The sequence below is a fragment of the Oncorhynchus tshawytscha genome, linkage group LG10 (assembly GCF_018296145.1).
Source record: "Oncorhynchus tshawytscha isolate Ot180627B linkage group LG10, Otsh_v2.0, whole genome shotgun sequence".
NCBI classification, from domain to species: Eukaryota; Metazoa; Chordata; class Actinopteri; order Salmoniformes; family Salmonidae; genus Oncorhynchus; species Oncorhynchus tshawytscha.
The window spans coordinates 43,006,770-43,033,591 of NC_056438.1; the positions used below are offsets into that span (position 1 = coordinate 43,006,770).

Consider the following 26,822-nt stretch of genomic DNA (forward strand, 5'->3'; position numbering starts at 1 on the left):
TTACTCCCATCTCCTTAGCATCTGGCCTAGCAAACAACGGTGGGTCTATGTGGTTGTGTAATGCAGAAAACGTCATGGGGTCATGGTAACGTGGCATCTCTACCAGGAATGGTAAGACCATTTTGCATAGTCAGATTTACCCCTATGGGAACTCTCACAAGTGGTAAACCTGCTCCTACCTTAACTGACCCCAACCCACACACCCAACACTCTTATTGTGCAGATGTAAGATTAGGAACTATTTCTGCTCTAGTCCTTGTTTTTGCTGGTAGCTTTCGGTCTTCAGCTCCAGCACCTTCTACAGCTCCTCCATCAGCTCCTAATCCCATGGCTCCTCCACCTGACACAGGCCCAACCCCCATCTAGGTTATTGGGAGGGTAGGAGGCCACCATCTCTGTCTGCTGGTGGAAGATTTGGCAGAGGTGGATACAAGGGGGTGGGGGCCCCATGAAAGGGTTCCCCATGGGTGATGAAAGGCCAGCCAGGCTTCCTTTTTTTCTTCTTCCTCTTTTTCTTCTCCGGCTCCTCATGTTTCACCATCATTCTTCTTACAGCTTTATATTTAGCATTTTCTGCTTCTCTCTGAAATCGTCCCACTTTATTTTAACTTGTGTTTTCTTTTCAAGTTGGCCTCTCTCACAGACTCCAGTCTTTCTGTACTCACTGTCCCATCTTCAGGGATCTGTCCATCTGTCCATCTTTGTCCTGTCTTCTGTTTGATTCAGTAACCCCCCCCCCCTTACCAATTTTTTGTTGCCATTACAACACTCGCTGCCTTTTTGGTTCCCAGTACGGATCCTCCATCCTACTCTTACTATTTCCGTTTCTCATGCTTAATCCCTTTCTTGAACTCTTTTGGGGGGGGCAAAACTTCCAGCTTAACACGTCATCCCACACTCACACAGCTCTCACACCGAGGCTAAACCCCTGCTCAGTTAGTTAGTCAAGCACACAATACTCTCATCCACATTCACTTAGTACTATTCCCAAACATACTCAATAATCTCCCTTAGAACTCCTTATGCATCTCCAATGATTCTCTTGTCATGACCTCCTATGCATAAGTATCTTCTGTGGTTTCTCTATAGTCCCCGTAGTTGCCATATAGTCTCCACAGTATCGATAGTCCCTGAGCATCTGTAGTCCCAATAGCATACATAGTCCCACATTTCCCCCAAAATGTTGAAAAAGTCAAGGGGTCTGAATACTTTCCGAATGCACTGTGTACAAGTATTTTTCCCTGTCCTTTTTCCAATTCAAAGTAAGAACAGCTTATCTATCACGAATTAGTTACACATGTCCGGCTCTTGGAGAGAACTAATCAACATGGGATGAATACACAACACTGTAAAACACACAATAAATACGTGTATAACATATTGACATGTTGCCACTGAAATATTACGGCGCTTTTGTAACACAAGTGAAACGCAATAGGAAAAAGCCTTTCACGTCATGAACACATTGTAACGCATGGACACGTTGCCATCGAAATGTCCTGTTGTGACGGCACTTATTTGACACGTGAAACGTAATGGACAAAGCCCATCTCAGGGTTGCCAGATTGGACTGCCACGCTCCCATTGCAGACAGCAGGGATACATCAGACAAATTAGATTTCCCTCGAAATACCAGAGGACTCAGCAGTGCTGTGTTTACTCTGTCCATTACAGCAGGGACTGACTAGGAGCAGGTGGGGCTGTTCGCTATCTCCATCCTCTGTCTGTTCCTTCTCTCTCGCCCGCTCTCATCGGTCTGTCCGTCTTTGTCGCTATCTTTTGCCCTCATCGGTCTCTCTCCCCCCTCACTCCCTCCCTCAGCCTGTCTCTATATCTTCCAGCCGACCTCCCATTTTCACTCCCTTCTCTGCCGATCTTCTCTTTCTAATCTCACTCTTATTTTAGTCTCTATCTTTCCCCCTGTGTTCTTCTCTCTATCTTCCCATGTGTTAGTTTTTCTATCTTTCCCCCTGTGTTTGTATGTCTATCTGAATCCCGGTGTTCTTTCCCTTTCTCTCTCCGTGTTAGTCTTGCCATGTATTTCTCTCTCTTCCCCCTCTGGCTGTCTCGCTCTCCACATGCATCTTTACTGGGTCACAGAGTTGTGGACTGCTGGTCTTGTGAACTCAGCAGGAGGTGTTGGAGAGAGGACAGAAGGTAGAGAGAGAGAGAGAGAGGGAGAGAACGAGAGAGACTACAGTCTTATGGCACTAGTGCAAATTGCACTAGCCTATCCAATAACACCCCGGTAGTAGAGTTTGTGATACAGTAAAATCTAAAATGTTTATGCTCACACTTGTTTTAGGAAGAGAACGCAGTCAAGTAAATAGAACACATGATCAGAGTAATGGATTTAACACTTAATCAAGCCCTCCGCTCATTCTGCCCTGTCCTTAGCTACAGTGTGCTGAAGTGGCCCCTATGGCTAGGTACAGACCTAGGATCAGCTAGCCTTCCCCCAAATCCTAATCTTAACCATTAGACTCAAGACCAGCCTCTGAGATGATCTCGGAGTTGCCCTGAGGGCAGAGAAGTGTGATACATGTCACTCTGACACAAGCTAGGGGACAGAGGGACCCACACCTCACGGAGTGTGTGGAGAGAGCAGAGGAGATGGAAGAGTCACATGAGGAAAGCGAGGAAGAGGTGAGGAGGAGGGAAAGGATAAAGAGGGGAGAGCAGTATGGTGTATGTCACTCTGGCATGGGGACAGAGGGATGACACTGCCACGGAGGGAGGAGATGGAAGAGGATGATGAGGGAAAGTAAGGAAGAGGAGTAGGTGACCGGAGGGCAGAGCAATGTTTATTTTTGTTACATTTTATTTCACCTTTATTTAACCAGGTAGGCTAGTTGAGAACAAGTTCTCATTTACAACTGCGACCTGGTCAAGATAAAGCAGTGCGACACAAACAACAACACATAGAATAAACAATCAAATACACAATAGGAAAACAAGTATACATACAGTGTGTGCAAATAAAGTAAGATAAGGCAATAAATAGGCCATAGTGGCAAAATAATGACAATTTTTAGCAATTAAACACTGGAGAGACAGATGTGCAGAAGATGAATGTGCAAGTGGAGATCCTGGGGTGCAAAGAAGCAAAAATATTCCATTTACAATGGGCTGTTAAGCAGTGCTGAGATTGGTTTGCGTTGGGGAAGCATCAGCACCTGCTGACTAGAGGGAAGTAGCTTTTCCGTGATTCATCTCTCTTTCTCTCTTATGCATTCGCTGTCTCTCCACAGACACACCCTGTTATCATGTATGCAGTGTATGTGGGCACACACACACACACACACACACACACACAATCCATTCTCCGCAAACACCACCTCACCTATCACTCACACAGACAGCGTTTTAGGAATTCCTCGATTGCCTCCCTCTCCCTCGTTCTTTTACACTTTGACTGAGTGAATGTAAAACAGAGGGTGATGTATATCCTCACTCTGCCAGGAGCCTCTCGCTGAAACTGCCATGTTTTACAACTCACCATTACAGAGAAAGTCACAACATTGACACAGACATATAAAACACACACAGAAATACTACAAATACTGATGCATTGTTCTTTCGAAGGCCAAACCCACTGCTGGTGTGCGTGGCCAAAGAGCTCTATTTTCATGTCATATGACCGTAGCACCAGTTCCAATCCATGTGCCAATGCCGTTTAGCAAACTCCAGATGGTGCTATGGTCATCTGTTATGAAAGTAGAGGTTTTTGGCCATGTACACCAATGGTGAATTTCGGTTTTTGAAAGAAGAATGCATATGCATAAAATACCTAATCCCTACTGTAAAATATGGTGGCGTATCTTTGATGTTATGGGGATATTTTGCTTCCACTGGTCCTGGGGCCCTTGTTAAGTTCAATGGCATCATGAACTTATTCAAGTATCAAAACATTTTTACCAAAAACCTGGTTGCCTTTGCCAGGAGGCTGAAAACTGGCTGTAAAATGGATCTTCCAGCAAGGCAAGCAGACAATACATTCCACCAACAAATGGTTAATTGACCACAAAATCAACATTTTGCAATGGCCATCTCAGTCTCCGAGGGCAGCCCATAAGCGCAGACGAAGGATCTCAAAGGATCTGGAAAGATTCTGTATGGAGGAATGGTCTAAAATCTCTCCCAGTGTGTTCTCCAATCTCATAAAACATTTCAGAAAAAAGTCTGTCGAATTCGCAAGGTGAGGGTGCTGGAGTATTGAATACGGGGAATCCAATCATTTTAACCCATATCTTTTTAGATGTTTTGTATTACGTCTTAAACAAAATCTTTCTCTGAGCAATTGTGTTCGTATAGAATACTATAATAATAAAACCAGAAAATGGCGTACAATATAGCTTAGAATTTGTATTATTCATTTTACACTTTTTTTTTGCTCATCTTTATAATTCTGGACACACGGACACATACACGCACGCACACACATATATATATATATATATATATATATGTGAGCTATGTGTGAGCTAGCTATCTATCTATCTATCTATCTATATATATATATATATATATATATATATATATATATATATATATATATATATATATATATATATATACACACACTGAGTGTACAAAACATTATGAACACCTGCTCTTTCCATGACTGACTGACCAGGTGAATCCAGGCGAAAGCTCTGATCCCTTATTGATGCCACTTGTTAAAGCCACTTCAATCAGTGTCGGATAGATTTAAGGGGAGGATACGGTTTAAATAAGAATTTTTAAGCCTTGAGAAAATTGAGACATGGAATGTGTGCCATTCAGAGGGTGAAGGGGAAAGACAAAATTATTAGTGCCTTTTAGGTGCCAGGTGCCATCGGTTTCCTGTTTGTATCAAGAATGGTCCACCACCCAAAGGACGTCTAAATATTAGGAAGGTGTCCTTAATGTTTTGTACACTGCATAAAACTCACGTGTTGCCGTTTGGAATGACCTTTTGATTAGACAACACTTTTTTTTGTTGTTGTTGTGTTTATCAAATATCACAGAAATGTTTTAGTGTGTTGAGTTGTAGTCAAATTGGTCAACATAATATTACATAATGCATTTCCCCCACGAAAACATGATCTTCTGGGAAACATAGGAGACGTTTTTAAAATCCAGTACTCTCTGTACTCCAAAATGTGACCAGCTGGAAGAGATTATCTGTAAAAAGACTTGAAGTGAAAATCCTGGTCTGGCTCCTTTTCTAATTTTGGTTCTGATTTATCCGTATCTTGGGTTTTCAGAATACTGTAGTCTCACAGCAGGCCCTAGAGTGCCCCCTAGTGCTATGTGTACGGAACCGACAAAATATTAGGATTTTGACATCCTTTGAAATAGACAAAGTATTACCTTGAATTAATAATGTACACTGAAATGCGTCGACATAGGGGCTAGTTTGGGTTTATTCGAAGCAGTGCATGCTGATGTAATATAATATGCAAGAAATGACACTTAACTGCAGAAAAAAATCTCTTGCCTTTTTGCTTATCCCATCCATCTATCTCCACTGAGTCTAACCCATAATTTATTTCAATGTTATATCAACATTGTCAACTTTCCCATGCCTTTTAGTCTTATCTATAACCCTTGTTCTGTAAACCCGAAACCTAAACGCTATAGCAACATTCTCTCAACGTCTCCACTGCCTCTTACTCTTGGCCATAAACTTCTATTTAATGTTCTACTAACAATCTCTCAACATTTGCCTTTCAGGAAACCAAGGAGCCTCCGGGAGTGCCCCTGTTCGGCAGCACCCCGGGGGTGGACCTTCGCCGGGGCCGCAGGCGTCACTCAGGCACGCTAATGCTGCCCCCGTTGTCGTGGCGACAGGCGGAGAGTGATCTGGGCCGCACGCCAGAGGAGTGTGTCATGGCCCGACCCACAAGCCTGCCCTTTCGACCTCCACCACGCATCGACATTACCCATGTCGACCCCAACAGGTGAGATATCGTAGGTCGTAGCTCAACGTTTTGGGAGGTTGGCAACTCTGGACTTCTAAGGCAGCACTCCTGGAGGACGGTACCTGTGCAATATTACCTGAGGTCAACCCATCCTGTGTTCTCCTTCTGTAGAGCATACCATGATAATATATTTTGCTGAATTGCATCTTACTCTACGCTGAAGTATATTATGTGTTTGTAGAGACAGAGAAGCAAATCTATTTTGTACATTCAGCATCAGCAAAGTGCACTTTCATCCAACAACCACTAGGTGGAGACAAAGTGCTCTAAAGCCAGTTGCGGTGCCTATTTAATTCATGTGCTTTGTGAAGTGAGGTTGTGTTGAACTGTTGAGTTCCAGTCACTGTACAGAGCAACAGACAGTTGTGGTAAGCCAATCAACATCATTCGAGGTGATCACCAATAGCCCCCCCCCTCAAGAATATTACAGAGGGGGCGGACCCTGGGCTTACAGTGGTCCCTGACTGGAGAGAGAGATGGAACTGTATGGAAGAGGGAAAGTGGGTTTGAGATTGTTTAAGTGAAGTAAACAAAGAGCAGGTAGGTGCCTGAGACAAAGGGAGAGTGAAGGAAAGAAAGAGATAGGGAAAGGCACAGAGTATGTCACCCCCGGTGAACACTTGAAGTGAGAAGAAGAGCTCGCCAAAGAAGTCTGCGAACTAGAGCTGTCGGAAGAACCCTGCTCTGTCCACCAGCTCTCTGGCGGGTACTGTGCTGTAGACTCACGCTTGAGCTCCACTCTTTGGGACTGAGTGAACTGGACTCTGATCTAAACCAAGATCCTAGCTATGGAGGCCCATGGGGACCGAACAGAGTCGGAACAGAATATAGACTCATGTGGGCCAACCGAATCGGACAAGAGGACGAGAGTTTCACCCCACAACTCTCCCAGACGGTTTCGTAAACAAGTGGTGACCAAGCGCCGTTACAGGCGCTTCACTGTGGCCCATACCTGGTAAGGCCCTGGAGCTGTGTTGGTGTGTGTGTGTGTGTCCGTGTGTGCGTTAGGACAGCGAGTTGCCAAGGACGTCACAATACAACATTATCACATTACAATATCTATTTCGATTGTATATGTACCACAATTCTATAAGTATTGCAATTTGATATTGATATTTTATTGCGATTTGATGTTCCAAACATATTGCTCACAAGGGGGGCGATTCTGACTTAGGAATTGTACGCCTTTCCTACGCACTTCTCAGTATTTGGTTTTCAGACTTACCTTATGGAGGTGCATAATGGGCTTTGCAGGTGTGGTTCTCTTGTGCGCTGAATACATCTAATTTAACCACTGAAAAACCTCCCACTTGATGGCCAACAGATTTTCCTATAGGGTTTTCACTACATGTATCTTAAGGCATCGCTTTAAATATGGTGTACCTGTAATTAGAATTTTGACGACAGGCTAGATTAGAATACGTTGGGTTCAGAATATAGGGATGAAAGAAAGCCATCTAAATGTGCATTTTCATCTCCATTGAAACTCATAGATTTAAAAATTAAAAAAATACTCTGAACTTGTAGAATATTTAGGCAAATAGGGTTAGGAAAGTAGGCATAAATCATTTAACAAAAACAGGTTTGGAGAGCCTTTACGCACTAAATATATGGTTGAATCAAAAATACAGTGGTTTGCTTCATCTTGAAAGTTGTCATGTTTAAGTTCAATTCATGAAATATTGGAGGTGGAAAAGTGTTCAATAAGGGTGGAATAATAGTCCTACAAATCAACCCAAGTCCGCACTCATCATGGAACTGTATGACAACGGTCCAGTCGTTGTGAACTGTGCACCGGGCCCCAGGTTTAACCTGCTACGTGTGGTCTGAGTTCCATAATGATTCAAATAGGCTACATGACCCAAATGTATTGCACCACGTTAGCGTAATATGATCCACTAATGCTAGCGACCCTCAGGAACAACTACACAGACGTGACAGAGGAACGAAAGGTCAACGGAATGATGCAATATGTAAGCTACAAATTGAAGGAAACTAACACTAAAGTGACAGTTCTAAATGTATGCGGGTATTGCTGATGGTGGCTCCCGATAGTAGCTAATATGTAACATGATACAAATTGTCAACTAAAACGGAGGAAAGCCCAGGTATATAATTAAAACATAAGCACATACATGATCTCGGCAGGTTCAGCCCTACAGAAGCCTATAGCTAGGGTCTCCAAATTTCATCCATGCAAATGATGAGGGCACACAATAACAATTCTGAATAACGGCACAGCTATTTATAGACTACTTCACTGTGGAAATGTTCCACAATACATGTCATGCTGATATGATTTTCTGTTTGCTTGGATATGGCTGGTGTCACATTCGTCTCCAGGGATCATAAGGAATAATCATCTAAAACAATTACTATGTGTAGTTACAAACGGATGAGTTGTTTATCTAGCTCTTATCAATAGTTATCCATTTGTAAATTACAGCGCATGGAGAATACAACGTATCTGCAGACACACCTCTGCCTCACCTTCATTTCTTAGACCCTGGTCACTGTTGTGTGATTCCCCCCTCTTTTGTAACATTTAGGCAACTTATTCCTTGATAAGTAATTGTGTGAAATGGCACTGTTGAAATGCATATTGGGTAATTCAAGTACAGTAGGCCTCTGGTTGCCTCAGGAGGAATAAATTGCAGTTCCTGGAAAATGTGAACTGAAACCATGACCTCAGAAACTGTGACTTAGCCTACAAATAATATACGTTTGCTTATTACATGTCTGTAATCATTCTTGAAAAAAATTCAATACTGAACTCAATACTGTGGGTGTTGTTGTTTCCAGAGTATGTCACCCCCGGTGAACACTTGACGTGAGAGGAAGAGCATGTTAATAAGCAAACCTACATGATTTCTAGGCTAGGTCAAAGATTCTGAGGTCATGGTTTCAGTTTACATTTTCCAGGAACTGGTATATAAAGGGTCTGAATACTTATGTAAACATTTCTAAACACATGTTTTTCCTTTGTCATAATGGGGTATTGTGTGTAGATTGGGGGGGATGTATATTTAATCAATTTTATAATAAGGCTGTAATGTAACAAAATGTGGAAAAAGTCAAGGGGGTCTGAGTACTTTCCGAATGCACTGTACCTCGATCACTCCAGTGTCCCTGCACATTGTAAATATGGTATTGAAACTGACCCTGTATAAACAGTTGAAGTCGGAAGTGTACATACACTTAGGTTGGAGTCATTAGCTCATTTTTCAACCACTCCACACATTTCTTGTTAACAAACTACAGTTTTGGCAAGTCGGTTAGGACATCTACTGTGTGCATGACACAAGTAATTTTTCCAACAATTGTTTACAGACAGATGATTTAACTTATCACAATTTCAGTGGGTCAGAAGATTACATACACTAAGTTGACTGTGCCTTTAAACAGCTTGGAAAATTCCAGAAAATGACTTTGGAAGCTTTGGAAGCTTCTGATAGGCTAATTGACATAATTTGAGTCAATTTGAAGTGTACCTGTGGATGTATTTCAAGGTCTACTTTCAAACTCAGTGCCTCTTTGCTTGACATCATGGGAAAATCAAAAGAAATCAGCCAAGACCTCAGAAAAAAATTTGTAGACCTCCAAGTCTGGTTCATCCTTGGGAGCAATTTCCAAACGCCTGAAGGTACCACGTTCATCTGGACAAAAAATAGTACACAAGTATAAACACCATGGGACCACGCAGCCATCATACCGCTCAGGAAGGAGATGCGTTCTGTCTCTTAGAGATGAGCGTACTTTGGTGTGAAAAGTCCAAATCAATCCCAGAACAACAGCAAAGGACCTTGTGAAGATTCTGGATGAAACAGGTACAAAAGTATCTATATCCACAGTAAAACAAGTCCTATATCGACATTCCTATACCGCTCAGCAAGGAAGAAGCCACTGCTCCAAAACCGCCATAAAAAAGCCAGACTACGGTTTGCAACTGCACATGGGGACAAAGATTGTACATTTTGGAATAATGTCCACTGGTCTGATGAAACAAAAACAGAACTGTTTGGCCATAATGACCATCGTTATGTTTGGAGGAAAAATGGGGATGCTTGCAAGCCGAAGAAGACCATCGCAACCATGAAGCAAGACATCAATCAGGAAGTTAAAGCTTGGTCACAAATGGGTCTTCCAAATGGACAATGACCCCAAGCATACTTCCAAAGTTGTGGCAAAATGGCTTAAGGTTAACAAAGTCAAGGTATTGGAGTGGCCATCACAAAGCCCTGACCTCAATCCTATAGAAAATGTGTGGGCAGAACTGAAAAAGTGTGTGCGAGCAAGGAGGCCTTCAAACCTGACTCAGTTACACCAGCTCTGTCAGGAGGAATGGGCCAAAATTCACCCAACCTTTTGTGGGAAGCTTGTGGAAGGCTACCTGAAACATTTGACCCAATTTAAACAATTCTAAGGCAATGCTACAAAATACTAATTGAGTGTATGTACACTTCTGACCCACTGGGAATGTGATGAAAGAAATAAAAGCTGAAATAAATCACTCTCTCTACTATTATTCTGACATTTCACATTCTTAAAATAAAGTGGTGATCCTAACTGACCTAAGACAGGGCATTTTTACTAGGAATACATTTCAGCAATTGTGAAAAACTGAGTTTAAATGTGTTTGGCTAAGGTGCATGTAAACTTCCGACTTCAACTGTAGCTTCTTACTTTCTCGTGTTCTTCTTAATTTTATTTCTCGTGTATTTTTGTTCTACCTCATGTTTTTTGTTTTTTTTCGTGCTACATTGATATAGATTACTAGATTATTGGACTTGTAGCTTGCAAGAAAGGCATTTCACTGTACGTGTGCACTTGACATTAAAACTTGAAACTTGTCAAAAAAAGAAGTTGTTTGTGAACTGCACGTCACCAATAGCAACTGTCGTCGACAAGCTCACGTTTCAGATGTATAAAAGCCAGTGAGGGCTGTGGAATTAACAGAGTTTTCTTTGAGAAATAAGTTGTTTAAATGGCTAAATAATTTAACAGTGCACCAAAGGTACAGTATTTGCTACTGTGATTCCTAAAATGCAGAGCCTATTGGAATATTGTTCTAATCTGAAATTATACTTTTGTTACATTGTTTGCTAGCTAGTATAACAGTACTAATATTGTCTGTCAACTGTAAAAATGTAGTGCAACAGAGCCAGTTAAAACTGAAGTATCTGATCATCAATGAATTCGAGAAAAAGCTCTTTGTTTTTTAACACAGCGGCCGAGGTATGCACTTTTTTCATTTGGGGGAAAATCATTTTCTAATGTTTTAACCCATTGATATTACAACATCTATTTGTGTTGACTATGATTGGGGCATGGGAATATAAGAGCATCTTTAAGGCTGAATTAACTTACAAACTAGGCTATAGGCTACCGGCCAGCATTGCGCAAATATGGTGTTTCTAAAAGTGAATTCAGAGGTTTAGAATAGTTGGACATCCATTCCATGTCATCATTCCATCCCTTTGGCTGTGTTTGGCCCAAGGCCCATGACCCTTTACTGAGTGTCTCCTACCCTGTCCTACTCCCTACTCCCCTCTACTCCACATCTCTGGTCACACTGCAGAGTACGTCATCCCCTCTTTCCCCCTTGAGGGCATTTTGCTTTTCCACTGCTCTAACACAGTAATGGATACATTCACTTGTTTAAATCCAGAATTTTAAACCCATATTACTTGGGGTCAATGTCAGTTATGCAGTTATCATGGGGGCCACAAAAAGCAGCTTGTATGCCTGATGTGGCCCCCAAACAGGTATATCAGACACTATTAATATGAATTAATGTGGAACTGAGAGCATTTTAGCAACATGAAATCTTATTCAAATCTGTTCATATACACCTCCAGGAAGAATATATATATATTTTTTTACATTTAATGAAAAGCGAGCGCTTAGATATGGTCATTTTCACATTTTTATACTTTTATAGAATGATTTTGAATGGTGTATAGTAAGGCATTGTGAAAATGATAGAGAAATATAGAGTGGGAAAGCGTTTGAACACTTAATCGACACTGCGGTAAATAAAACCTCATTAAAACGTGTCAGTCTTGTCCAGGACCGGACTCTACACAAACCGTGCGCCACAGCCAATCAGAGCTACAGTGGGCCTATATGCAAATAAGCAATTTTCCACATGGGCCTGCCATCATTCACTTTGAACTGGACTATGTGTTTACAGGTAGTAGCAACAGCGTGACTTTAGATCATTAGAAAGCATTCGCCAAAAGCCACAAAATACACCGCTTACATTTTGAGAACTTTACAGTCCTATTGATCGAACAAACATGAAGAGGTAGGATATTTCTCCCTCAGTTGCCTATGTACAACATCAACAAAAAGATCAACAACTAATGTTAGCCAGAACAAGATGAGCTAAAAATCTAATGAGGAAACAGTAGAAACCTTCTCAAACTTTTTCAGCTTCTAGTTGGCAGTCAAAATTGTACTAATAAACTATGGGGGATAGTAGCCTGCTCGCCCTTCTGCAGCTTGCCTGCCAATGCATGCTTGTCCCAACCCACGTTTTGACAACTGAATGAGAATTTGTCTGCCTGCCTGCCCATTTGATCGACGCCAAGTACAGTTGAAGTTGGAAGTTTACATGCATTTAGGTTGGAGTCATTAAAACTTGTTTTTCAGCCACTCCACAAATTTCTTGTTAACAAACTATAGTTTTGGCAAGTCGGTTAGGACAACTACTTTGTGCATGACACAAGTAATTTTTCCAACAATTGTTTACAGACAGATTATTTCACTTATCATTCACTGTATCACAATTCCAGGGGGTCAGAAGTTTAAAGGCACAGTCAACTTAGTGTATGTAAACTGATTGGAAAATTCCAGAAAATGATGTCACGGCTTTAGAAGCTTCTGATAGGCTAATTGACATTATTTGAGTCAATTGGAGGTATACCTGTGGATGTATTTCAAGGCCTACCTTCAAACTCAGTGCCACTTGGCTTGACATCATGGGAAAATCAAAAGAAATCAGCCAAGACTTCAGGAAAAAAAATTGTGGACATTCACAAGTCGTTCAACCTTGGGAGCAATTTCCAAATGCCAGGTACCATGTTCATCTGTTCATCTGTATGCAAGTATAAACACCATGGGACCACGCAGCCGTCATACCGCTCAGGAAGGAGACGCGTTCTCTCCTTTAAAAAAAAAAAAAAGTCACCTTATTTTAACCAGGTAGGATAGTTGAGAGCAAGGTCTCATTTAGAACTGCGACCTGGCCAAGATAAAGCAAAGCAGTGTGACACATACAACAACAGAGTTACACATGGAATAAACAAATGTACAGTCAATAACACAATAGAAAATGTCTATATACAGTATGTGCAAATGGCGTGAGGAGGCAAGGCAATAAAGAGGCCATAGTAACGAATTTATTACAATTTAGCAAATTAAACACTGGAGTGATAGATGTGCAGATGATGATGTGCAAGTAGAAATACTGGTGTGCAATAGATCAAAAAAGTAAATAAAAACAATATTGGGATGTGGTAGGTAGATTGGATGGGCTATTTACAGATGGGCTCTGTACAGCTGCAGCGATTGGTAAGCTGCTCAGATAGCTGATGCTTAAAGTTAGTGAGGGAGATATAAGTATGCAACTTCAGCGATTTGTGCAATTCGTTCCAGTCATTGGCAGCAGAGAACTGGAAGGAAAGGCGGCCAAAGGAGGTGTTGGCTTTGGGGATGACCAGTGAGATATACCTTCTGGAGTGCGTGCTACGGGTGGGTGTTGTTATGGTGACCAGTGAGCTGAGATAAGGCGGTGCTTTACCTAGCAAAGACTTATAGATGACCATTAGCCAGTGGATCTGGCGATGAATATGTAGCGAGGACCAGCCTACGAGAGCATACAGGTCGCATTTGTGGGTGGTATATGGGGCTTTGGTGACAAAACCAATGGAACTGTGATAGACCGCATCCAGTTTGCTGAGTAGAGTGTTGGAGGCTATTTTGTAAATGACACCGCCAACGGCGAGGATCGGTAGGATAGTCAGTTTTACGAGGGTATGTTTCGCAGCGTGTGTGAAGGAGGCTTTGTTGCGAAATAGGAAGCCGATTCTAGATTTAATTTTGGATTGGAGATTTAATATAAGTCTGGAAGGAGAGTTTACAGTCTAGCCAGACACCTAGGTATTTGTAGTTGTCCACATATTCTAAGTCAGAACCGTCCAGAGTAGTGATGCTAGTCGGACAGGCAGATGCGGGCAGCGATCGGTTGAAAAGCATGCATTTAGTTTTATGAGCGTTTTAAGAACAGTTGGAGGCCACGGAAGGAGTGTTTTATGGCATTGAAGCTCGATTGGAGGTTTGTTAACACAATGTCCAAAGAAGGGCCAGATGTATACAGAATGGTGTCTTCTGCGTAGAGGTGGATCAGGGAATCACCAGCAGCAAGAGCGATATCGTTGATGTATACATAGAAAAGAGTCTGCCTGAGAATTGAACCCTGTGGTACCCCCATAGAGACTGCCAGAGGTCTGGACAACATGCCCTCCGATTTGACATACTGAATTCTATTAGAGAAGTAGTTGGTGAACCAGGCAAGGCAGTCTTTTGAGAAACCAAGGTTTGTTGAGTCTACAAATAAGAATGTGATGATTGACAGAGTCGAAAGCCTTGGCCAGGTCGATGAAGACCGCTGTACAGTGTTTTTAGCGATCGCGGTTATGATATAATTTAGTACCTTGAGCGTGGCTGAGGTGCACCTGTGACCAGCTCGGAAACCGGATTGCACAGCAGAGGTATGGTGGGATTCGAAATGGTCAGTGATCTGTTTGTTAACTTGGCTTTGGAAGATTGTAGAAAGGCAGGGCAGGATGGATATAGGTCTATAACAGTTTGGGTCTAGAGTGTCACTCCCTTTGAAGAGGGGGATGATTGCGGCAGCTTTCCAATCTTTAGGGATCTCAGACGAAACGAAAGAGAGGTTGGACAGACTGGTAATAGGGGTTGCAACAATGGCAGCGGATAATTTTAGAAAGAGGGTTCAGATTGTCTAGCCCAGCTGATTTGTACGGGTCCAGGTTTTGCAGCTCTTTCAGAACATCTGTTTTCTGGATTTGGGTGAAGGAGAAGCTGGGAAGGCTTGGGAAAGTAGCTGTGGGGGGTACGGAGCTGTTGGCCGGGGTTGGGGTAGCCAGGAGGAAAGCATGGCCAGCCGTAGAGAAATGCTTATTGAAATTATCGATTATCGTGGATTTATCAGTGGTGACAGTGTTTCCTAGCCTCAGTGCAGTAGGCAGCTAGGAGGAGGTGCTCTTATTCTCCATGGACTTTAGTTTCCCTCTTTTAGAGTTAGAGCTAGAGGATGCAAATTTCTGTTTGAAAAAGCTAGTCTTTGGTTCCTGACTTCCCTGAAAAGTTGCATATCGCGGGGAGTATTTGAAGCTAGTGCAGTGCGCCACAGGATGTTTTTGTGCTGGTCAAGGGCAGTCAAGTCTGGAGTGAACCAAGGGCTATATCTGTTCTTAGTTCTACATTTTTTTGAAAGGGGCATGCTTATTTAAGATTGTGAGGAAATTACTTTTAAAGAACGATCAGGCATCCTCTACTGACGGAATGAGGCCAATATCCTTTCAGGATACCTGGGCCAGTTCGATTAGAAAGGCCTGCTCGCAGAAGTGTTTTAGGGAGCATTTGACAGTGATGAGGAGTGGTCGTTTGACCGCGGACCCATAGTGGATGCGGGCAATGAGGCAGTATTCACTGAGATCCTGATTGAAAACCGCAGAGGTGCATTTGGAGGGCAAGTTGGTCAGGATATCTATGAGGGTGCCCATGGTTACGGATTTAGGGTTCCTTGATAATTTGTGTGAGATTGAGGGCATCTAGCTTAGATTGTAGGACTGCCAGGGTGTTAAGCATATCCCAGTTTAGGTCACCTAACAGAACGAACTCTGAAGATGGGGGGGGTAATCAATTCACATATGGTGTCCAGGGCACAGCTGGGAGCTGAGGGGGTCAGGCGGCAACAGTGAGAGACATATTTCTGGAGAGATTTGTTTTTTAAATTAGAAGCTCGAACTGTGTGGGCATAGACCTGAAAAGTATAACAGAACTTTGCAGACTAACTCCTCCTCCTTTAGCAGTTCTATCTTGGTGGACAATGTTGTAGTTGGGGATGGAAATCTCAGAATTTTTGGTGGCCTTCCTAAGCCAGGATTCAGAAACGGCATGGACATCAGGGTTGGCGGAGTGTGCTAAAGCAGTGAGTAAAACAAACTTAGGGAGTAGGCTTCTGATGTTAACATGCATGAAACCAATGCTTTTACGGTTACAGAAGTCAACAAATGAGAGCGCCTGGGGAGACGCAGGGTCTGGGTTAACCTCCACATCACCCAAGGAACAGAGGAGGAGTAGGATGAGGGTACAGCTAGAGGCTATCAAAACTGGTTGTCTGGTGCGTTGGGGACAGAGAATAAAAGGAGAAGTTTTCTGGGTGTGGTAAGATAGATTCAGGGCATAATGTACAGACAGGGGTATGGTAGTGGTACAGTGGAGGTAAACCTAGGCATTGAGTGACGATAAGAGAGGTTGCATCTCTGGACGCACTAGTTCTGCTGGGTGAGGTCACTGCATGTGTGGGAGTTGGGACAAAAAAGGACTCTGAGGCATGTTGAGTGAGACTAGAGGGAGATGCGCCTGGCTCGTGGCTAACTGGTGCTCGCTTTGGGACAAGGGCGTTAGCCACTATAGCCACTCGGGAGCAGCTAGCTAGCAGCGATGATCCGATGCAAAGGTCCAGAGCTTACGGCAAGAATCCGGTGGTGTTGTGGATTCTAGTCGTGTTAGTGAAGAGTCCTGCGAGGCATCAGCTGTGTAGCAGGTGATCATAGGGTCTACTGAGCAGTTCGGAATATGGGCTCAAGGCTAGCTTTGGGGCTGGGCCACTTTGTGTTAACTAGCTGCGAAGATCAGGAGTAGTGGTCCAGGGCTTACGGCAGGACTCCGGTGTTGTAGTGGAGAAAAACAGTCTGATATGCACAGGGTTGATAACACGCTGTGCAGGCTGGCAAGTATTATCCAGAATAAAAGCGGCTGGTGTCTGTGCTAAAGGTAAAGGCCGCTAACAATGACTAACTAGCTACTAACTAATTAGCTGGTTAGCTTCTGATGACTAGATCTAAAAATAGCAGATCACATTTGGTGAGGCGGGTTGCTGGAAGGGATATTTCATTTAAAAATGGAAAAAGAGATTGAAAATATGTTGAAATATATACAAAAAAGACAAATACAAAATTTACATGGGAGAACGACAAACAACATCTGTACTGCTACGCCATCTTGGAAAAACCTAGAGATGCACGTACTTTGGTGCGAAAAGTGCAAATCAATCCCAGAACAAGAGCAAAGGACCTTGTGAAGATGCTGGAAGAAACAGGTACAAAAGTATCTATATCCACAGTAAAACGAGTCCTATATCGACATATCCTGAAAGGCCGCTCAACAAGGAAGAAGCCACTGCTCCAAAACCGCCATAAAAAAGCCAGACTACGGTTTGCAACTGCACATGGGGACAAAGATCATACTTTTTGGAGAAATGTCCTCTGGTCTGATGAAACAAAAATAGAACTGTTTGGCCATAATGACCATTGTTATGTTTGGAGGAAATAGGGGGAGGCTTGCAAGCCAAAGAACGCCATCCCAACCGTGAAGCACGGTGGTGACAGAATCATGTTGTGGGGGTGCTTTGCTGCAGGAGGGACTGGTGCACTTCATAAAATAGATGGCACCATGAGGTAAGAAAATTGTGTGTATATATTGAAGCAACATCTGTAGACATCAATCAGGAAGTTAAAGCTTGGTTGCAAATGGGTCTTCCAAATGGACAATGACCCCAAGCATACTTCCAAAATTGTGGCAAAATGGCTTAAGGACAACAAAGTCAAGATATTGGATGGCCGTCACAAAGCCCTGACCTCAATTCTATAGACAATTTCTGGGCAGAACTGAGAAAGCGTGTGCGAGCAGGGAGGCCTACAAACCTGACTCGGTTACACCAGCTCTGTCAGGAGGAATGGGACAAAATTCACCCAACTTATTGTTGGAAGCTTGTGGAAGGCTACCACGAACCGTTTGACCCAAGTTTTTTTTAGATTAAGGGAATGCTACCAAATACTAATTGAGTGTATGTAAACTTCTGACCCACTGGGAATGTGATGAAAGAAATCAAACCTGAAATCTCTCTACTATTATTCTGACATTTCACATTCTTAAAATAAAGTGATGATCCTAACTGACCTAAGACAGGGAATTTTTACTAGGATTAAATGTCAGGAATTGTGGAAAAACTGAGTTTAAATGTATTTGGCTAAGGTGTATGTAAACTTCCGACTTCAACTGTACATTTGATTGACATCTAAGCGATATGCTAACTGTGTATAGCCGTTAAAGTTTAGCATAACTAGCTATCAAAGTGATTCACATTTCTTGCTAGCTAACCAAATGACACCTGCATCTCTAGCTGTAGCCACCGAAAAACAATATGGGGGAGAAAGTTGGCCACTCACCCACTCATCCAATGATTTGACATCCTCCCAGCAGCTAGCTAGCTAACGTTAGGCTCTGTGTTTTTAGCTTGCTACATAAATAGATACACTAGCCTATTAGCCACATTATGACTGTCTTGTGGTCATTGCCCTTGCTAGTTTGATTGTATTGACATTCCCAGCCTTAATTACGTTCGTCATTTTGTCGAAAATATTGAAACTGAAACAGTGCATCCCGAATGGCTGCCTGGAGGCAGCAAACAATGTATCAGGTCGTCTGGGATTTACAACTTGATAGCAATATTTGTTGGACTACCAAGAAATGTATTGGTGAATTAGCTATATTAATCATGCATTGAACTACATCCATTTATTCTGACTACAATGCCGTTATTCTATGTCATGGAATTCTGAGTCAAATAGAACCCATTTTTAAAATATTGTAATGAAACAGCAGGGAGCAGGTCTCGAACCCTCGACCTTCGAGCCCGAGGCCCGGCGCGCTATCGACTGTGCCGCAAAAGCATGCTCGTGCGGCAGAGTTGATTTCCCCGCTTATAAACCCAGGGTCGTTACAATATCTTAAAGTTGGCATTTTAGCATAAACTGGGTATTTGGTATTTTTCACAGATATTATGATTGCCTGTTTGTTTCATATCTGCAAAGTAGTTAAAGCGCTGTCGGTTCCACTTTAAGACGAGTAATAGTATTGCTAGTCGTCGTCTTTGAGACATTCGCGTATGGGCGCACAAGCTAGCATCATCATGCTCTTGTGATCCGTACTGTATTGATAGCTTCAAAGTGCTGGTGGAAGCATGGCATCGAACTTAGGCATCAGGCAGAGTTTTCACATGCTACCCATGGTTTTGATTTTTTTCCCGAAGTCCACTAAGCAATATCAAACATTTAATTAACCTCGCAGCCAAACATTTTTACATGGCGACGGTCGCCCTCTGGTGGTGACTGTGCTGTCATTTTATTCTTTAATCTCTCACTTATTCTCTCTTGCTCTCTCTTTCAATCACTCTCTGTCTTGCTCATGATACCAATCATCTTGTAATGTCCTCCCTTAGACAGACAGAGTGGAACCAAGAGTCAGATGACTGGCCATACTACAGGAACAGAAAAAGACAGAGAGAGACAATCCATTCCATGTAGTCCAGCCCAGCTCTACCCTCAGCCAAGCCAATCCTGTGCCATCACACTGTTGGCCTCTGTTCAGGGATATTGTGCGCGTGCGCGAGCAGAGAGCGTAGTGTCAGTGTGGTGTCTATCAGATCAGAGGAGGGGTGTGTGTGCTCCGAGTGTGTTTGATAACTTGATTAAAGAAAGGAGAAATCAAAATGTCCATCCGGAGGAGAAAGGAGAGAGGAGGAGGTGCAGGGGAGATGATGTACACCAGGTCACCGATCTGTCACAGGGGCAGGGTGCACTTTGACTTTAGTGAAGAGGTGGTCAGGAGTCGCTCTCCCTCCACCACTCACAGGTGACTCTTCTTGATTCATTTTTTAAAACTTTTTTTGGTAGGTTGCAGTATTTTCATAAATACCTGTGTATGATAGATTGTAGAATGGCTGTGTTTCAACATTTATTTATTGTACAGTAAGTCATTTCAGATAGGACTGCCCTTGCACAATAATGATTTGCAAAGACATTGCTACTTTGGTGGTGCATTCCGCTGTGTGTTTGCAATGCAATATGAAAACTTTGAATACACATTTACAGATGATGTACTTTACTAACATGCCGTGGTTCAGTGTAAGATTAAGTGTGTGTGTGTGTGTCAATGTGTGTGTTCCTACGCTTGTATTTCCCATCCATTATGTCAATCTGATCTCATGGTCGCTGGGAGGTGTGGGAGAAGGAAATACCTCAGATATGGAGATGTGTTCTGGGATAATCCAACATGTGGGGGTAAATGCTGTTGGGCAAATATTAAAATGGGAACAGTGTAATTTCATTAAGGATCTGCACTGATTTACCAGGCAGTCTGAGTGGTAGAGGGGAAATAGATGTCAAAGGTTGGGTCAGTATTCCCAAGCGTCTCATAATAGGAGTGCTGAATCTAGGATCAGGTCCCCTCTGTCCATATAATTATAATCTAAAAGGCTAAACTGACCCTAGATCAGCACTCTTACCCTGAGAGGCTTTGTGAATACGGAACCTGGAGTCATAAGGCCACTAGAGGCTAAACTGTGAGGCTTTATATGAAGTAGTACAGTAGTGTGTTCTGCTGTTGGAGGATTAGCGAGTGTTCTGTGGACTATACATTAGTAGCACCGTAAGGTCATGCTGTGGTATGGTTTGATATTAACTGTGGAGAGGGCAACAAAGCATTTTTGGGTAGTGGCTTGGTGCATGTTGGATTTGGAGTGTGCACATTTCAAATATAAATGAATAGGCACCCACAGACATCCACTTAGTTGGTGCCTTATCTCTGTTTGTACACACACACACACACACACATCCACATCCACTTAGTTGGTGCCTTATCTCTGTTTGTACACCTCTGTTTGTATCCCTCCCTCTGAGCAGGATATTCTATCTAGCATCTGCTCTGCTCACCTGCCTTGGCTGCTCACCTCTTGACCTCTCTGGCACTTTGTAATGTTTGGCGTCATCAGTAGAGGAAATCCGTTTATTATCCGTCATCAGCTTATGAGCCAATCGTGTGTCGTCTGCAACACACACACACACACACACACACACACACACACACACACACACACACACACACACACACACACACACAAGGCATTGCTGCCTTAGCTCTGTGCAGCGAAATTTGGTGTGCGGATTAATTTTCTCTGTGTTGTGCTCAATGCCGATTACGTCCAGTCGCAAGGGGCAATCCCCACAATGTATCTGCCTCCCCAGTCCTCCCAAATTAATCCTCGGAACATTGAATTAAATAGTATAATACTGTCTACGTCTCTCAGACCCTCACTGATAAGACATATAGGCCCAACAAGGATGCTGAAGTAGTAAAAAGATCCCCGACCCAATAGAACAACACAGCCAACTCATCTGATCAAACTACCGTCAATCTCATTTGTCATGACCTGATTTGGTAAAATAATTATTTGTCCAGGCCCGATTGGTTAAGTCATTATTTGTCATGACCTGATTGTTTAATTCAGTGACAGTGAATGATAATCCTCTCCTGCATCACTGTATGATCTCTCTGTCACCTACTGTACTGGTTTCAAGTTGTACTAGTCGTATGTACAGGATACACATGGTATACACTGTCCAACGAAATGTATACTTGCAGGTTCCTTCTCGAACAATGCAACAATAAGAAATAAAATACAAGAATACGAATATAAAGTAAATGGCTCAGTAGTATAGAATAAACATTTTAGTATTTAACTGTACAGGTCCTGTCATACAGTAGTTCACTTCACTGTGTCACCTATTCAATTAATCAACTGTTTTTGTAAAGCCCTTTTTACATTACCAGTTGTCACAAAGTGCTTTACAGAAACCTAGCCTAAAACAGCTTCACAGTCGGTTTTCCACTGATTTCAGTGTTCAATATTTCATTGCTTATGATTACACTGTTTGCTGGCAAATTGCCACTTTGGGGTGGACTATTCTTACTCTCCTTTTCCCTGATCTTCACCACTCGATTCTAGCTAGGTGCATCGCTGTGAGTCTGACATCTCTTTTTTCTCTCTCTCTCTCTCCTGTGTCTTATTGCAGCTTCGATGTGGAGAATTCCCCGTCTGCGTGCTGCAGCCCGTCGGACCCCCAGGCATCGCCGAGCTCCGGCCTGGTCCTGCACCCCAACATGGGGGGCCACGGGCAGCGCCGCGAGTCCTTCCTCTACCGCTCCGACTCGGACTACGACCTGTCGCCCAAGTCCCGCGAGTTGTCCCGCAACTCCTCGGTCGCTGGAGAACTGTGAGTCCGCTTCTGAAGTAGTGTTGGATTTTTTTACCTTGGGGTGAAATATGTATTTTAATATAGTTCCGTTTCAAATACTCGTACAAATGCATGATTTGGAATATTGGAATGCGTATTGGATACATATATACACTGCTGTGGAGTATTTATTTCTGTATTAAAGCCCTAGGGCCTAATAAGTGCACTTCAATTGACTGATTTTCTAAAATGAACTGTAACTCAGTAAAATCGTTGAAATTGTTGCATTTACATTTTTGTTCGTTATAGTAATATTATATAAGGAAATCAGTCAATTGAAATGTATTCATTAGGCCCTTAGGGTTGATTATAGCGCTATCTTTATTGTTTCTCTTCAGGCATGGAGAAGACCTGATTGTGACTCCTTTTGCACAGGTAAACGTTTCCTCCATTTGTGAATCTACATTGAGATATATTAAAAAAAATGATTGGAATGATTATGGATTATTACAGAATGATTATGTGATTTAACATTAGACGTGCTCTCTGGCTTAAGGTTCTTGCCAGTCTTCGCACAGTGAGGAACAACTTCACCACCTTGACCAATGTACAATGCACCTCCAATAAGTAAGGGAACCTACAATTTGCTTCCGTCTGAAATGTAATAACTCATGCATGTAGTATGTACATTGAATTTGTATGCAATGCATTTATATAGTTATCTAAATCCACAAAGAAATAAAGGTGTATTATGTCTGCCCTGAAACTTGGTAAGTCTTTGTGGCTGATGAATTTAGTGTGGTTAGTGGACTGAAAAGTTTTACCCCTGGGTAAATGCAACATAAGAACACACATATTAGTGGGTGTAACCAGTATGCTGGAGAATTATATACGGGAGAGAGTTTGACCTGAGGTTTCAACCAACCACTAGGTGGCAGTCATGTCAAGTTGATGATTTCAGACTGAGACACCACCTTCAGAAAGTATTCGCACCCTTGAATTTTTCCACATTTCTGTTTGTTTACAGCCTGACCTTCAAATAGATTAAATACAGATTTTGTGTCACTGGCCTGCACACGATACCCCATAATGTCAAAGTGGAATTATGTTTTTAGACATTTTTCAAGATTGTTTAAAAATGAAAGCTGAAATGTGTTTGAGTCAATAAGTATTCAAACCCTTTGCTATGGCAAGCCTAAATAAGTTCAGGAGTCAAGATTTGCTTAAGTCACATAATAAGTTGCATGGAAGTCTGTGAGCAATAATAGTGTTTAACATGATTTTTGAATGACTATGTCATCTCTGTACCCCACACATATATTTCTCTGTAAGGGGTCTCTGTCAAGCCGTGAATTTCAAATACAGATTCAACCACAAAGAACAGGGAGGTTTTCCAATGCCTCACAAAAAAGGGAACCTGTTGATAGATGGGTAAAACATATTTTTTAAAGCAGACATTGGATACCCCTTTGAACATGGTGAAGTCATTAATTACACTTTGGATGGTGTATCAATATACCCACTCACTACAAAGACACAGGCGTCCTTCCTAATTCAGTTGCTTCCTAATTCAGAAACCACTCAGGGATTTGACAAGGAACTTTATAACAGTTACAGAGTTGAATGGCTGTGATAGGAGAACACTAAGGATGGCTCAACAACATTGTAGTTACTCCACAATAGTAACTTAAATGACAGAGTGAAAAGAAGGAATCCTGTACAGAATAAAAATATTCCAAAACATTCATCCTGTTTGCAATAAAGCACTAAAGTAAAACTGCAAAAAATGTGGCAAAGAAATTAACTTTGTCCTGAATCCAAAGCATTATGTTTCTGACAAATTCAAAACAACAAATCACTGAGTAACTCTTAATATTTTCTAGCATGGTGGTGGGCTGCATAATGTTATGGGTATGTTTGTCATTGGCAAGGACTTGGAGTTTTTTAGGATAAAAAGTAACCGAATGGAGCTAAGCACAGGCAAAATCCTAGAGGAAAACCTGGTTTAATCTGCGTTCCAACAGACCCTGGGAGACAAATTCACCTTTCAGTAGGACAGTAACCTAAAACACAAAGCCAAATATACACTGGAGTTGCTTACCAAGAAGACATAGAATGTTCTTGAGTGGCCTAGTTACAGTTTTGACTTAAATCAGCTTGAAAATGTATGGCAAGACTTGAAAATGGCTGTCTAGAAATGATCAATAACTAACTTGACAGAGCTTGAAGAATTTTTTAAATATTTTTTTTAAAAGTGCAAATAGTGTACAATCTAGGAGTGCAAAGCTATTTGAGACTTACCCAGAAAGACTCACAGCTGTTATTCACTGCCAAAATTGATTGACTCAGGGGTGTGAATACTTATGTAAATGAGATTTGTATTTCATTTTCAATACATTTGCAAAAATGTCTAAAAACCATATGTTCAGTTTGTCATTATGGGGTATTGTGTGTAGATGGATGATCAATCCATTTTGAATTCAGGCTGTAACACAACAATGTGGAATACGTCAAGGGGTATGAATACTTCCTGAAAGTGGCCTACAAGCCATTCCTGATTGTACAAAACTTGCTACTTTGAATGGCCCCCGGGCATGTGTACTTTTGTAGTTGTAATATTGAAATCCAAGGAGTTAAATGAGGTAAGGGGATAGATATGAAGTGTGTGTGTGTGTGTGTGTGTGTGTGTGTGTGTGTGTGTGTGTGTGTGTGTGTGTGTGTGTGTGTATATATATATATATATATATATCAGCCACCAATTGTGCAAGTTCTCCCACTTAAAAAGATGAGAGAGGCCTGTAATTTTCATCATAGGCACACTTCAACTATGACACACAAAATGAGAAGAAAAAATCCAGAAAATCACATTGTATGAATTTATTAGCAAATTAATGGTGGAAAATAAGTATTTGGTCAATAACAAAAGTTTATCTCAATACTTTGTTTTATACCCTTTGTTGACAATGACAGAGGTCAAACGTTTTCTGTAAGTCTTCACAAGGTTTTCACACTGTTGCTGGTATTTTGGCCCATTCCTCCATGCAGATCTCCTCTAGAGCAGTGATGTTTTGGGGCTGTTGCTGGGCAACACGGACTTTCAACTCCCTCCAAAGATGTTCTATGGGGTTGAGATCTGGAGACTGGCTAGGCCACTCCAGGACCTTGAAATGCTTCTTACGAAGCCACTCCTTCGTTGCCCGGGCGGTGTGTTTGGGATCATTGTCATGCTGAAAGACCCAGCCACGTTTCATCTTCAATGCCCTTGCTGATGGAAGGAGGTTTTCACTCATGGCCCCATTCATTCTTTCCTTGACACGGATCAGTCGTCTTGGTCCCTTTGCAGAAAAACAGCCCCAAAGCATGATGTTTCCACCCCCATGCTTCACAGTAGGTATGGTGTTCTTTGGATGCAACTCAGCATTCTTTGTCCTCCAAACCTGACGAGTTGAGTTTTTACCAAAAAGTTATATTTTGGTTTCATCTGACCATATGACATTCTTCCAATCTTCTTCTGGATCATCCAAATGCTATCTAGCAAACTTCAGACGGGCCTGGACATGTACTGGCTTAAGCAGGGGGACACGTCTGGCACTGCAGGATTTGAGTCCCTGGCGGCGTAGTGTGTTACTGATGGTAGGCTTTGTTACTTTGGTCCCAGCTCTCTGCAGGTCATTCACTAGGTCCCCCAGTGTGGTTCTGGGATATTTGCTCACCGTTCTTGTGATCATTTTGACCCCACGGGGTGAGATCTTGCGTGGAGCCCCAGATCGAGGGAGATTATCAGTGGTCTTGTATGTCTTCCATTTCCTAATAATTGACTGCTCTTTGGTCTTGGCCATAGTGGAGTTTGGAGTGTGACTGTTTGAGGTTGTGGACAGGTGTCTTTTATACTGATAACAAGTTCAAACAGGTGCCATTAATACAGGTAACGAGTGGAGGACAGAGGAGCCTCTTAAAGAAGGTCTGTGAGAGCCAGAAATCTTGCTTGTTTGTAGGTGACCAAATACTTATTTTCCACAATAATTTGCAAATAAATTCATTAAAAATCCTACAATGTGATTTTCTGGATTTTTTTCTTCTCATTTTGTGTGTCATAGTTGAAGTGTGCCTATGATGAAAATTACAGGCCTCTCTCATCTTTTTAAGTGGGAGAACTTGCACAATTGGTGGCTGACTAAATACTTTCTTGCCCCACTGTACCCCTGGGTCACAATGGGGCATTTCCGTCTTCATGACAAGTTCTCTGGGGTGTATCTAGTTACGAGGCAAGGTAACAGGATTTTACTTTGATCTAGTTTAGACAACTAAATTCATAGTTCATCCTTTAAAAAAACATTCTATTTGATCTGGATATTTTCTACACAACGCACAGTATGTAAACATCATGTACATATTATGAAAACTCTTTAAGTTAATGTTTTCGTAATGTCGTCATTTAACTTTAAGTAATATAAATCAACATTCACTT

General features: G+C 42.1%; 1 protein-coding gene across 2 annotated transcripts in view; it reads left to right on the top strand.

Annotated features, from left to right (window-relative positions):
* The window catches only part of LOC112260227 (cAMP-specific 3',5'-cyclic phosphodiesterase 4B), a 118,619-nt gene that overhangs the window by 46,421 nt on the left and 45,376 nt on the right, over positions 1-26,822 (top strand). The window contains exons 3-6 of one of the 2 annotated variants that reach the window (XM_024435166.2): positions 5,719-5,945; positions 22,193-22,393; positions 22,753-22,789; positions 22,911-22,981. In XM_024435166.2, the coding sequence (XP_024290934.1) occupies positions 5,719-5,945; positions 22,193-22,393; positions 22,753-22,789; positions 22,911-22,981 (536 nt within the window). Of the gene's footprint in view, positions 1-5,718; positions 5,946-19,815; positions 19,974-22,192; positions 22,394-22,752; positions 22,790-22,910; positions 22,982-26,822 lie in introns of those variants that run through there. The other variant, XM_024435167.2, reaches the window with a different exon arrangement.